General features: G+C 46.1%; 1 protein-coding gene across 2 annotated transcripts in view; it reads left to right on the top strand.

Annotated features, from left to right (window-relative positions):
* Positions 1-14885, top strand: part of CREBBP (CREB binding protein) — a 148619-nt gene that overhangs the window by 71052 nt on the left and 62682 nt on the right. For both annotated transcript variants that reach the window (XM_004586702.4, XM_058680760.1), the window contains exon 3: positions 9751-9927. In XM_004586702.4, coding sequence (XP_004586759.2) covers positions 9751-9927 — 177 coding nt within the window. The remainder of the gene's footprint in view (positions 1-9750; positions 9928-14885) is intronic.

Genomic DNA, 14885 nt, shown 5'->3' with positions numbered 1-14885 from the left:
CTAAATTATCACATTGGGCTGGTGTCACATTAAATGAATGATTTGCTGCCATGGAGTGGACAGTTTGCAGGGAGGAGGCTCTTTGCCTTCTTGTTTTCCTGAGATTATTTGTTCTTACTTATCATAGTTTTTTTTTCTTTAAATCTTTTTACTTTTATTATTATTATTATTTTAATAATCTTACTTAGTTGATTAGGGTACAGAGGGTCAAGGGCTACAGTGAAGTGGGTAATACCATTGTTTCCACATTAATATAATCATTTTTTCCCCTGTATCTGGGGTCAGAGGAGAAACAAAGGGAGAAGCCCCCCAGCCTCGCACCCATCCTAGGTCCCCGACGTAGGGCACGCTCTGAGGGTCCTGCTCAAGCAGTTTTGATAGTTCAACTGTTCTGAATTGCTGCCAGTCTCGCCACTCCAAGCACGATGACCTCTCTTCAGAATCCACTGGCTGACATAGTCTCTTCATGGCTGGGGTTCTGAGATCAGCAGTTCAGTGGGAGGGATCTCCAAAGAAACTTCATCTGAGGTGATCCAGACCTGATTGTTTTGTGTGCTTGCCAGTACAGGGTCCGGCACAGTCCGTCACCCCAGTCAGCTTACGCACATGCTGGTCATTGCAATTGCTGGGTCGGTTCTGTTTCCAGCCCACTTCCCAGCTTCTGAGGAGTGGGTGTCCTCCAGAGGTCTCCTGCGGGGAGGGAGCTCACAGGGCCCTCTCACTGGCAGCCACCTGGCCCTCTCTCATAGGTTTTTAAGTTTGGATCAAGCATTATTGCTTTTAAATAAGTTGGAAAGCATACAGGAGAAACCTGGAAATCTGTGACTTGCTAAAGCATCTTGAAAGTAATATCTGTGTTCACAGTATTTCCACAGAAAGTGCACATGATTCTTTTTGTCTCAAGTGCTTTCATGGTTCTATGAAAATGTTTTGGAATCAATTGCTGATAGTTGCAGCTGCACTCTCTGTACCCTGTTTGCTTGAACCGCTCCCCACCATCACATATTTTCTGAAAACTATTTTTCATTGCTGCCCTATGTATACGTAGGAAAGAAGATATATTAGGTGATGCCTCCTGAAAACATGATAGTGGTGATGAGGATGATGATGTAGCAGCAACAGCAGCCAGCGTTTGCTGAATCCACAAACAGCATGTCAACTTCTTTTCACGTTTGTAAATTTGTTTAACCTGAACACAAATGTAAGAGGAGATGCGTCCCCACTTCCCATCCAGCTCCCTGCCTGTGGCCTGGGAAAGCAGTCGAGGACGGCCCAAAGCCTTGGGACTCTGAACCTGCGTGGAAGACCCGGAGGAGGATCCTGTCTCCAGACCTCGGATCAGCTCAGCTCTGGTCGTTGTAACTATTTGGGAAGTGAATCAGCAGATGGGGAAACTTTCCTTTCTGTCCTTCTCTCTGCAAATCTGGCTTTCCAGTAAAATAAATAATCTTTTTTTTTTCAAAGATTTATTCATTTTATTACAGCCAGATTGCACAGAGGAGGAGAGACAGAGAGGAAGATCTTCCATCCAATGATTCACTCCCCAAGTGAGCTGCAACGGGCCATGTGTGCCGATCCGAAGCCAGGAACCAGGAACCTCTTCCGGGTCTCCCACACAGGTACAGGGTCCCAAAGCTTTTGGCCGTCCTCGACTGCTTTCCCAGGTCACAAGCAGGGAGCTGGATGGGAAGTGGAGCTGCCAGGATTACAACCGGCAACCATATGGCATGCCAACGCATTCAAGGAGAGGACTTTAGCAGTAAGGCCACTGCGCTGGGCCCAACAAAACTTTTTTTTTAAGATTATTTATTTTAGGGCCCAGCGCAGTGGCCTTACTGCTAAAGTCCTCTCCTTGAATGCGTTGGCATGCCATATGGGTGCCGGTTGTAATCCTGGCAGCTCCACTTCCCATCCAGCTCCCTGCTTGTGACCTGGGAAAGCAGTAAGGGATGGCCTAAAGACTTGGGACCCTGCACCCGCGTGGGAGACCCGGAAGAAGTTCCTGGCTCCCGGCTTCAGATTGGCGCAGCTCTAGCCATTGTGGCTCACTTGGGGAGTGAATCATCGGATGAAAGATTTTCCTCTCTGTCTTTCCTCCTCTCCGTATATCTGACTTTGCAATAAAAATAAATTTTTTTTTTGTAAGTTTGTTCTCCCACATGCAAACACTGGGTGGTTTTGGCCTGTGGACCAGTTTTCCTGGTCTTTCTGGGCAGTGTAACTGTGCAGTGATCCAGTGATGTCCATGTGAGACACAGGGCTCTATAAATAGCAAGAAGTGCCGAGCCGTGTGGCCTAGGGAACCCTCAAGATTGGCATCATGCAAAGTGCGAAGCACCTCTGGAACCAATTTGGTTTGCTTTTTGTTTTTAAGGATTTATATATTTTTATTTGGAAAGGCATAGTTTTTACTGAGAGCTGAAGCAGAGAGAGATCTTCCATCCTCTGGTTCATTCCCCAAATAGCTACAAAAGCCAGAAGAACTTAGCTGATCTGAAGCTGGGAGATAGGAATTTCTTCCAGGTCTCCCTTGTGGGTGCAGATGCCCAATGACTTGGGTCATTCTCTGCTGCTTTCTCAGTATCTAAGCAGAGAGCTGGGGCAGCCAGGACATCAGCCAGGACTCATATGGGATGGAGGTGCTATAGGGTGGAGGATTAACATGCTATACCACTGTACCAGCTCTGGCTTTTGCTGAGGTTTCTGGGTTGATCCTTTTCTCATCTCTGAGAGATGCTGACTGGACACTCCGATTTGTGTCGTCTCTGTAAAGCTCATTGCTGAAGATGACCTTTGATTTCTTCCTTGTCTGGTTTCTGATGCGCATTAGTGACACCCCCACTCCCCAAGTGCCACTTCCTCTGTTGCTCCGCTGTGTGGTGTGGTTTTCGTGTATGTCAAGCTGTGAGGAAAGTGCTGAAGAAGTCAGCTCTTGGAAAGATAGTATGTTCGGCGGTCTCATCGAAACCACATCAAGTACAATGTTTGCTGTCACTGAGTGTGTTTCTAGAGGCCTGGCTGACTCAGACAGGAGCTGCATGGCAGCGTGTTTTCTGGCTACCCTGGCCTCCTGATGGCCCCACGGTGTGTCCTGTCGGGGCCAGATGCTTCTGAGTGTGCATCCCCAGAGCACATTTCCTTGTGGAGGTCTAGGGGTTCAGTTGGGATGGCGCATGTGTTTACATGAATGACTAGTGTCTATGGGGGAGACCAGTTTCTAGGCAAAAGTCCTACATGTAGCATGGGTTTGTGTGAGAGCAAGGTGACGCCCCCCGGGGATAGGTGTTCTTAACCTTCAGGAAATTTGAGGACCCCCTGTGAGAGTCTGGTAATGGATATTTTCTCTCAGACAATACAGATCTGCCACTGTGGCATAGCGAATAAAGCCTTGACTGCTTCACTTGCAATCCAGCTCCCTGCTAATGTGCCTGGGAAGGCAGTGGAAGATGGCCCAGGTCCTTTGCCCCCCGCCCCCACAAGGGAGACCCAGTAGAGGCTCCTAGCTTCAGGCTGTCCCAGCTCCAGCTGCTTCATTGTTTGAGAAGTCAGCCAGCAGATGGAAGATTTCTCCCTCTAACTGTGTATATTTTAAACATTGCATTACACAGACTTACAGATAGTTGTGTCGCACTCACAGATAGTTGTGTACACTCATTCATATTCACAGCACTGCCTAGGCAGCCCCGGGTGGAGCAGGAGGGCAGTTCTGCTGGGGTTGATCTCGCACTGCCTGTCCCAGGAAGGAGCAGCAGCTGGAGACCTGGCTCACTGCTGCTGTGGGCATGTTGCTCCTTTCCATCTCAGTCCTGTTTAGGGCGGCTGTTACTGCTCAGACCTGTTAGTTCCTGGGTTTTAATTTCACATCCTTTTTATTTAAAAAGACTTATACATTTGTTTATTACTATTTACTTAATTTATTCATTATTTGAAAGGTAAAGTAATAGAGAGGCAGGACAGATTATCTCCCATGTGTTGGTTTGTTCCCTAGATGGCTAAGAAAACCAAGTCTGAATTAGGGCAAAGCCAGGAGCCTGAAAATGTCCAGGTCTCCTTGGACCCAGGTATTTGAGCCCTCAGCTGCTGCATTCCCAGGTGCATTAGCAGGAAGTTGGATTGGAAGCAGAGCAGCTGAGTCTTGGTGATACTTGCAAACAGGATACTGACCTTACAAGCAGTGGTTTAACCTTACATGCTACAACACCAGCATTGAGCTTGTTTTATTGCCTTTTTTTGTTTTAGATGATTTTCATTGAGAAGGCAGGTCCACAGAGAATGAGAGAGAGAGATACCTTCCATTCGCAGGTTCACTGCCCAAATGGCTGCAACAGATGGAGCTAAGCCAGTCTGAAGCCAGGAGCCACGTGCTTCTTCAGGGACTCCCACACAGGTGCAGAGTCCCAAGGCTTTGGGCCATTCTCCACTGCTTTTCCAGGCCGCAAGCAGGGAGCTGGGAGAGCAGTGGAACAGCCAGGACATGAGCTGACGCCCATATGGGATCCTGGTGGTTGGAAGGCGAAGATTTAGCTTCTAAGCCATCACAGCAGACCCTTTATTGCTCTTTTTAATAACTGTTATAACATTATAAGTAGGAAAAACTGAGGTTAACCAAGAGAGATGATGACTGCCTGTACTAATGGGCCACTGATTCAGAGTGCCATGAGGGATCTTGTTAGATAGGGCCGTGGACCAGAGACAGAGTTGTCCTGGGAAGTGTGGCACAGAAGATTCTTTTTATACCATTTCAGGCCTCTGTGCTGCAGTGAGTGGAGACACAAGCTTCCATCACCCTGGAACACCACTTCCGAGGGCATTAGGACAGGCAGCTGAACTTCCTGTTTATTCCAGCAGAAAAGTTGGAAGACAGGACGGAAGTTGTGATTGGTATTGCACCTAGTACCTGCCTGCTGATGCTGACCCTTGTGACATTGTGCCTTTCAGTCATCTAACTCTTCAGGACTAATGGGCTTCACTTCTAGGGACTGAGTCAGGGAGGTTCTCTTGGAATGTTGCTGCTTTTGGTTCCCCATGTGCTGGGGACACAGGGCTATTATTGAATGAGGCAGAATATTCCTTAGGTTTTAATTTGCTTTTATGTAAGTTTCAACATTAGTTGGTCAGTTGGCTGTTTCTGCTATCTTTTACTCTGTAAAATTTTTATTTCAAAAGATGATGTGGGGCCCGGCATGATAGCATAATGGTTAAGCTCCTCGCCTTGAATGCGCCAGGATCCCATATGGGCACCGGTTCTAATCCCGGCAGCTCCACTTCCATCCAGCTCCCTGGTTGTGGCCTGGGAAAGCAGTCGAGGACGGCCCAAAGCCTTGGGACCCTGCACCTGCGTGGGAGACCCAGAAAGAAGTTCCTAGCTCCTGGCTTCGGATCAGCGCAGTACCAGCTATTGCGGCCGCTTGGGGAGTGAATCATCAGATGGAAGATCTTCCTCTCTGTCTCTCTTGCTCTCTGTACTTCTGCCTTTCCAAAAAAATAAATAAATCTTAAAAAAAAAAAAAAGATGATGTGGAGGTCCCCTAATGTCCTTAACCAAATTCTGATAAACCTCAGTTGAAAATAAGATCATTTTTACTGAATTAGAATCAAGCAACTTTTGAAAATTGGCATGAGTAGAGTTTTTTTTTTTCTCATTAGAATTAGGTATCTTGATTTCCCTATTTCATATCACATATTGATGCTAAACCATCATTGTTAGCTGGACTTGAGAGCCAAAATATTTGACTAATACAGAATAGATTCAGAAAGGGGATTGACTCTCTAGAAATAGCTCTGCCCCAAACTGCAGATAAGAACCAGAGTATGTCCTTTATGTTCCAGCAGGCTTTGCAGAATTGGGGTGAGCTTGTGGGGGGCCTTGCCCAGGAGCTGAGGGGTGGTGACCCTTGGAGGAAGGCCTGGCCAGGGAGAAGCCAAAGCTTCATCTCCTGCATTGGCCCTAGGACAACTCATAGGCTCAAGATGCAGTTCCCCTCCATTTGAAAATGTTTGCTTGATCCAGTCCTTGCTTACCTGTGGGTTGTGGGGTTTGACTTGACAGTGGCTCTTACCTTGTGTGTATGGAAGTTGGGTTGAAATAGTTTCTGTTCCTCTCGTATGGGGTGGCCAAGAAGGAAAGCTACAGACTTCCTGATGAAATATATCAATGCTCCCAAACACTTAGAAATAGATCTCGTATGTAATGTCCTGGAGTCTTACCCAGCAACTATGGTCCCAAGAAAGTTACAACATATGCCACATTTTAAAAATAGATTCTTTGGAAACACATTATATAGAGAGTTTGGGGTTTTTTGTTTGTTTACTATTTTTTAAAAAGGTTTGTTGTTTATTTGAAAAGCAGGGTGATGGGGAGGGAGAGACAGAATTTTTTCGGGCCCAGTGCAGTTGCCTAGCCGATAAAGTCCTCACCTTGAGTGCGCCGGGATCCCATATGGGTGCCGCTTCTAAGCCCTGTAGCCCCGCTTCACATCCAACTTCCTGCTTGTGGCCTGGGAAAGCATTCGAGGACGGCCCAAGGCCTTGGGACCCTGCACCCGCGTGGGAGACCTGTAAGAGCTCCTGGCTTTGAATCAGCACAGATCCAGCCATTGCAGTCACTTGGGGAGTTAATCATTGGATGGAAGATCTTCCTTTGCATCTTTCCTCCTCTCTATGTATATCTGACTTTTCAATAAAAAGAAATAAAATTTTTTTTAAGAATTTTTTTTTTTTAAGATTTATTCACTTTATTACAGTCAGATATACAGAGAGGAGGAGAGACAGAGAGGAAGATCTTCCATTCGATGATTCACTCCCCAAGTGAGCCACAATGGCCGGTGCTGCGCCAATCTGATGCTGGGAACCTGGAACCTCCTCCAGGTCTCCCACACGGGTGCAGTGTCCCAAGTCCTTGGGCCGTCCTCGACTGCTTTCCCAGGCCACAAGCAGGGAGCTGGATGGGAAGCAGGGCTGCCGGGATTAGAACCGGCGCCCATATGGGATCCTGGCATGTTCAAAGCAAGGACTTAAGCCTCTAGGCCACGCCGTTGGGCCAAAGAAACTTTTTTTCAAAGAATTTTTTCATTTGTTGGTTCACTCCCCCACATGGGATTCAATCCGAGGTCAGGAACTTGGGATTCCATCTGAGTTTTCCATGTGGGTGGCAGGATTCCCAGTAGTTAGGACATTTTCTTCCTAGGCACCTTATTGGGAGCTAGATCAGAAACAGAACAGCTAAGACTTGAGGTAGCACTCTGAAATGTGTTGCCAAGTATTGCAAGACATGGCCTAGCTCACTGCACCACAGTGCTGACCTCATCATATGAACTGAGACCCTCACCTCCTGGTATTTATTTTTCTGAAGAAATGATGCTTCCTGGCACATTTGATCTAAGTCACCTGCCACCTGCCCTTGGTCCCCAGCTGCCATCCACTTTGATTCATAACTCTAACCCGATCTTGATTAATCAGAAATGTTCAGATGATGTTGCTCTTCTTGTTGGTCAGGTTTATGGCTGTGAAGAGCAAAGCTCTATGAAGAGCAGGAGAATTGTGTCTACACAGGTGTAGCACTGGGCTAGGTTCATGTGCGTGGCAGACACTCAGTGAACACTGGTTGATGGTGAAGGCGAGGGCCTGGCATGATGGCTCATTTGGCCAGTTCTTCACCTTGCAAGCACCAGGATCCCATATGGGTGCTAGTGTGTGTCCTGGCTGCTTCACTTCCCATCCAGCTCCCTGCTCATGATCCTGGGAAAGCAGTGGAGCATAATCCAAAACCTTGGGATCCTGTACTCGTGTGGGAGACCTGGAAGAAGCTCCTGGCTCCTGATGTCAGATGATCTCAGTTCTGGCCAATACAGCTGGCCACTTGAGGAGTGTACCAGCAGATGGAAGATCCGTCTCTCTCCTTCCCTGTCCACTGTCTATTTGGAAAGATCTGCTTTTCCAGTAAAAATAAGTAAAGCTTGAAAAATAATAATGGAAACAATGGTCTTACCCACTTTCCTTTAGCCGTTGACCCTTTGTGCCCTAATCAACCGTGTAAAGATTATCAAAATAAAAAAAAATGAAGTTGGAGAGAATGCGTGTGTCTTAATATTTGATACAGAGTGCGAGATTGAGGATTGGAGATGGTAACCTTGTGTTTTGCTGTTTTTTTTTTTTTTTTTTTTTTTAACTTTCTAAGGACAGTGATAGCAGTGGTTTGATGATTGCGGAAAAAGCAAGTTCAGATGGTTGTAACTGTAATATGGAACTGATTTTGAGTAATGCTTTTCTGAAAATACGATTCTTTGATATAGGCTTCAGTAATGATGGAAGAAACTTAGTTTAGAAACAGAAATGCCTTTTTAAATTTACTGAGTTACTGTGCTGCATTGGTTTCATCATCTGAACTCAGAAGTTGAGCCTAACTGCACACTTGAAGTTTATGTTTTATTTGATTGTATCTAGAATTATCTGCATTCATAATTTGATATTAGTTGACACGATTGTGAGGGAGGAAGCAAAGGGCTGTACAGGGCAAGACTTTTTTTCTAAAGATTTATTTACTTTTTATTGGAAAGGCAGATTTGCAGTTGACTTACACTTGACTTACAGACAAGCAGATGGGGGATATGCATGGAAGGACTGAGAATTACTCAACGAGACTGATGAAGATAACCGAGCTTTGTTTTCTTAAATGGGAATTCCCACGCCTGAGAGGGCTTCCCTGGGCAGTTCAAACATCAGCCAACCCAAAATGCCAGAAGGGTGGATGAGCATTGGACAGCACAGGTGTATGTTCCAGCATTGTGAGGAGGCCAAGGCAGGCGATTTGATGTGCACCGTACTTAGTGATTAGTCTGTGTTCTTCCCCAGGGCACAGGTAAGTATCAGAATGTTAACCCCTGAGTCACAAGTTTACCTGTGGAGATTGGAGCTGAGGGCTCAGGAGGTACATTTGTCTTGGGTCTGTATTGCAAGAGCTGTGATTGACTGCAGGCCGTTGCAGAGGCACAGCCAAGAGTTCCCCTCTTTTCTTATCTTGTCCTTGTCTGCTATCTTCGTTTGATTTTATTTCATCCTGACAAAATTTATTATTGGAAATTTCAAACATGTATAATGATAAAGAGGATGCTGTCACCCCCTTTTCTTGATGGTTTGCTTAACAGTTACTAACATGTTGCTAGTCCTGTCACTTTTGCCCCTCTCTCCTGCCATCTCCTGCCTCCCTGGGTTATTTTAAAGTAAATCCTTGTTATTGCCAACATTTCTGTTCCATTTTTTGAACTAATGGGAAATGAGGTCAAATTTTATAGAGGAACCTGTAAGAAACTAATTAGTTTTGGAGTAATTGAAGATTAAGCTGAATCATCTCTCATTGATCAGTGCCCTGGAAATTTGTTTTCCAGATAAGTTCCTTAGCATTTGGGTGCCACTACAGGTAGTGGAAGCTGGGTGAGGAGTATAGCCAAGAGCCAGGTCAGAAAAGTACTTGCTGCTCTAAGCTGACGTTGGTCAGGGGCTTAGGCAGCTAAGGTGGCCTGTGTAGCCTTTGCCTATAGAATGTAGCCCGCTGAACAACTTGTTCGTGATACTGACTTTGAATCTTGACAGTGAACCTTTAATTCATAATTGAAATGAAACTTTCGCAGGAAGTAAGTTTTTCTGTCATTGGACCAAATCAAACACTTCTGAGGCCTTTTCTTTTATTCATGATCTATTCCTGAGGCTTTTCCTTTCCTTTATACGTGATCTTGTTGCCTCTTTTTGTTTCAGATGGGAATGACTGGTAATACAAGTCCGTTTGGACAACCCTTTAGTCAAACTGGAGGGCAGCAGATGGGAGCCAGTGGAGTGAACCCCCAGTTACCCAGTAAGCAGACCCTGGTCAATAGTTTGCCCACGTTCCCCACAGACATCAAGAACACTTCAGTCACCAGTGTGCCAAATATGGTAAGTTGCTCTTGCTGCTGTGGGTCTCCACTGGGTGGTTTGTGGATTTTGGTGTCCTTCCATAAAAATTTGTAACTGAAACTGTGTTAATGAGTGATGGGAAGATGGTCCATATTTCTTATTAGTGGCCCTCCAGATGCATGTTGCATTTTCTGTGATGGGCTGTCTAGAGAAGGGGCAGGCGAGGGTGGTTCAGCTGGGCTTCCCAGACTTTTTCTTTGTTACCAGGAGAATTCTTTTTTTTTTTTTTTTTTAAGATTTATTTATTATTATTGGAAAGCCTGATATACAGAGAGAAGGAGAGACAGAGGGGAAGATCTTCCATCTGATGATTCACTCCCCAAGTGAGCCACAATGGCCGGTGCTGCGCCGATCCGAAGCTGGGAACCAGGAACCTCTTCCGGGTCTCCCATATGGGTGCAGGGTCCCAAAGCTTTTGGCCGTCCTCGACTGCTTTCCCAGGCCACAAGCAGGGAGCTGGATGGGAAGTGGAGCTGCCGGGATTAGAACCGGCGCCCATATGGGATCCCGGGACGTTCAAGGCAAGGACTTTAGCCGCTAGGCCACGCCACTGGGCCCAGGAGAATTCTCGTAGATGTGAATCACTTTACCTTTTTCTCCACAATCATGACAATAAGAGAGCAGCTTTTGTAACATTTCCTGTTTGTTAGGAGGTTAAAGGTGTCTGTAGAAGCCAAGGAATGGTCATGTTGAAGAGATGGTGTCAGGGTTGACTTGGTAAATGGTTTCCCGTGTCTTCTTCCTCCCTGGGGTATCCATATATATGGAACTATCTTCAGCCTCTTAACCTAATGAAGCCAGGTATTAGTGAGAACACACCTTCTTTGTAGCCCTCCTGATGTGCACTCCAGCTGCTGAGTGCCTGGTGTGCATCAAGAGGCAGTAAAGACCACGCACAGTGGGGCTCTGTGTCCCCACGCTAGGGCCCTGACCTCCCACACTGGCTGTCCACAAATTAATTTCTGCAGCAGCAGTCTGGGAAGAATCAGAAGAAATTGAAGGGATTGTGTTTTTAAAGCCTTCTTACTATGTTTGAAGTGTTTGTTGAAAAGATCAAGGAGGGACTTCCTATGTTAACTAACACTCAGCTTCCCCTGCCCGACCTCGTACAACCCTGGCACTTTATTCAAAGTGAGACATTAACATTGCTTACAGTACTTAGGAATCTCAGGGCTTTTGACAAGCAGAGAGTGTCAGGTCTTTTTGTGTTGGTGAGATCAGAAAATATAATTAGGGATCCTGGTTATGGTGCATTCTTTCTGTTTTGGTGCTGCTTTCTTCTTTCTTGGGTTCTTTTGTGATGGGTGATGTTGTAAGGTACAATAAACAAAACTGGTTTTTAAAAAATGTTTTAAATTTTATTTTAACATTGGGCGTGCTGTGGCCTAGCGGATAAAAGTCTTCCCCTTGAACGTGCCCGGATCCCATATGGGCGCCAGTGCTAATCCCAGAAATCCCACTTCCCATCCAACTCCCTGCTTGTGGCCTGGGAAAGCAGTGGAGGACGGCCCAAAGCTTTGGGACCCTGCACCCGTGTGGGAGGCCTGGAAAAAGTTCCTGGCTCCTGGCTTCAAATCGGCGCAGCACTGGTCGTTGCATTCACTTGGGGAGTGAATCATCGGATGGAAGATCTTGCTCTCCGTCTCTCCTTCTCTCTGTATATCTAACTTTGCAAGAAAAATAAATAAATCTTAAAAAAATTTTTTATTTTAATATTTGTTCCAGAAGTGAGAGGATTGCAGGCCCATGTGGGCCTCCAGTTAGGATGGAGAAGCTGAAGGTGGCAGGCTCAGGTGGATGAGACAAATGTTGCCATTTACCCTCCTTTGGAGGGGACATGCGATGGGCCTTTGCTTGCTCTCACACTACCAGTCCCTGGGGACGGGGACGGTCATTTGATGTTCTTTTTGAGCCCCAGATGTAGGGATGAGCATTCCAGGGGTCTTGATAGTTTTGAAACGTTGTTGGCTTCCTTACAGCAGAGGTGAGAGATCCTTTCTAAGTCTGATGGCTGTGCTTGTCGGCCTCAGTGTGCCACAGACATAAGTGCTCATTTAGAGCCTGGCCTGGGATGTTGGTCAACCCATCCTTTCTGTCTTTTGATGAGGTGCTTGAGGTTGGCTTCAATGAGTTGGCTGTGTTGTCTTTGCTCATCTCTGGGGAGGTTGGTTTTGTTTGTCTTTATAATGTGTACTTTTTTTTTTTTTAACATTTTAGTGGGAAAATAATTTTACAGAGAGGAGAGACAGAGAGATCTATCTTGTTTACTCGCCTAATGCCTGCAACAGGTGGAACTGGGCTCATTTGAAGCTAAGAGCCTGGAGCTTCTTCGGTGTCTCTCACGTAGATGGAGGTACAGGGTCCCAAGGACTTGGGCCATCTTCCGTTACTTTCCCATACCATAAGCAGAGAGCTGGATTGGACGTAGAGCTTCCAGGACTAGAGCTGATGCCCATATGGTGTGCTGGCACTTTCAGGAGGAGGAGTAGATTGTTGAGCCACCACACCAGCCTCTGGTTTCCATTTTCCCACAAATGTCAGCCACTGGGATGGCCTGGTCCTTCAACATGTGCTCCAGGTTTGGATCACATATCCTTGTGGTTTTTCATTGCAGTTGGGGGTTTGAGTGCAATGTTTGGACTTAGGACCACCTGGTTCCTGGTGAACTTGTCTTGCTTAACTTTGGGTTGAGTTTACACCATCTTTGTATAGTGCTATTTGGGAGTCGGTTATGTCTTTGAGAATGGTTGGTGATTAGATTGGGACATATTCAGGTTCTCCCAGCTGGTCTCCTACAAAGGTTAGTCCTAGCACGAAGTTCATATGTGCCAGTTTCTTTTATGGCTTGTTTGTTTCTAAAGAAAAATTAAAAGCCCCATCCTTTAGATTTCACCATTTTCAAAGCTATCACACAGGAGATTGGTCAGAATGCCTCCCATGAGAGTGATGTTGGGGCCTGTTGATTGTTAGAGCATTTCCAAGTGGAGGTTTTGGGCAAGACCCCTGGCAGCTACTGTTCCCATCTCTGAGCATGGTAGAAGTGTGCCTGGCAGGACAGCTGAGGTGGCACAGGGATGCTGCAAGGGTGTCTTTTTTGCCTGCCACAGAGCCCTGCCGGGAAAGCAGCATGGCAGCTTTTCTGTGGTGGGGTAGGGGCTGTGAACCTGACAGACCGCCCCGGTGTGGACAGAAATATCTGCACTGCTAGACCCTGTGTCACAGTGAGTGGTGGTTGCTGAGCATCGTTAGGCCTCCTAGTTCAGTACCTCTTAGGAGAAAGATGAGGAATTTGTGTGTTTGTGTTCGTATTTTGAAGGGCTTTATTCTTTGAGTTATGGAGGAGGGGCGGGTCTTTCATCTGCTAGTTTACTTCCCAAATGGCCACAGTAGCTGGAGCCAGACTGATTTGTAGTCAGGAGCCAGGAACAACTTCTGGATCTCCCACATGAGTGCAGGATTCCAAGGACTTGAGCCATCCACAGCTTTACCAGACTGTAGCAAGGAGCTGGATCAGAAGTGGAGCAGCCAGGACATGCACCAGCACCCATTAGGCACGTGGGAGCCACAGGTGGAGGCTTGGCTTATTATGCCATGGTGACAGTTCTGAATTATGTTTTTGTATTTACTGTTAGTTATAAAGCTTAATATTTTGGTTCTCAGTTTCCTGGTCTATGCCACCTAATTCCCTTTAATTTAATTCATATAATTTTAATGCTTGGATATGTCAGAAAGTTTGTAGAAAATGCAATTAAAATGTAAGTTTATTGTGGTGCAGAAAATTTTTGAAATTCAAACATACAGGATACCTTCAAAAATACCCCGGTAAAGGTTTTTAAGTAATTTTTGCTGCAAATTAAAATTACCTTTTGGCGCCAGCATGATAGCCTAGTGGTTAAGTCCTCACTTTGCACGTGCCGGAATCCCATAGGGGTGTCGGTTCACATCCCAGCTGCTTTGCTTCCCATCCAGCTCCCTGCTTGTGGCCTGGGAAAGCAGTCAGGATGGTCAAAAGCCTTGGGACCCTGCACCTGCAGTGGGAGACCCGGAAGAAGTTCATGGCTCCTGGCTCCTGGCTTCAGATCAACTCAGCTCCAGCCGTTGCGGCTACTTAGGGAGTGAGTCAGCAGATGGAAGATCTTCCTGTTAGTCTTTCCTTCTCTCTGTATATCTGACTTTGTAATAAAAATAAATAAATCTTTTTTTAAAAATTTATTTTTAAAGAAATAGAGAAAAAGAGAGGGCTCTATTGCGCTGGTGCACTTCACTAATGCCAACAGCAGCTGGAGCTGAGCCAGGGTGAAGGTGGGAGCAAGGCGCTCCAGGCAGGTCTCGCACAAGGGACAGCAGGACAAATGCTGCTGGTTCCCAGGAGCATTTCAGTAGGAAGCTGGAATGGGAAGCATAGCCAGCACTCAGATTCAGGCGCTCCGGTACAGACTTGGTCATTAGCTTGTTGCTGGAAGTCTTCTCATAATGACCTTGTGGCTCTTCAACACTGGACTCTGCAGATAAGCTCCTCCCTTGCTTCTGTTGTAGACAACAAAAAGAGCTTGTAAGAGCCACTGTCCAGTGAAAGGTCAGTGACCTAGTGACCCGTGGTCTTTGTGTCCGCTCTGGATAAGTACTTCAGGAGTCTTCCTTTCTCCTCTGAACGTTGTCTGTCACAATCTTAGTGACATGGTCATGTGGTGTTAGCAGTCATGTCGTCTCACCACCACAGTAGCAACTGGAAAGCATAGCAAAAGGTCTGGAAATAAGCCTTTTCCCATAGTTGTTAGGAGTATGATGGCTTGTGTATTTCTAAGAGTTTGCATCAGTTACTCCCATCTATTGCCTCCACGTGTATGTAGATCTCTAAGAAAATGCAGGCCTGGAAGAATAACCTTTAATCTGAAATTCTTGATGATCACCAACAGTGAATCTTTCTTCTCTTTAAA

The sequence above is a fragment of the Ochotona princeps genome, chromosome 24 (assembly GCF_030435755.1).
Source record: "Ochotona princeps isolate mOchPri1 chromosome 24, mOchPri1.hap1, whole genome shotgun sequence".
In the NCBI taxonomy this organism is placed as follows: Eukaryota; Metazoa; Chordata; class Mammalia; order Lagomorpha; family Ochotonidae; genus Ochotona; species Ochotona princeps.
The sequence above is the reverse complement of the archived record's forward strand: the minus strand, read 5'-3'. Positions and strand labels throughout refer to the sequence as shown.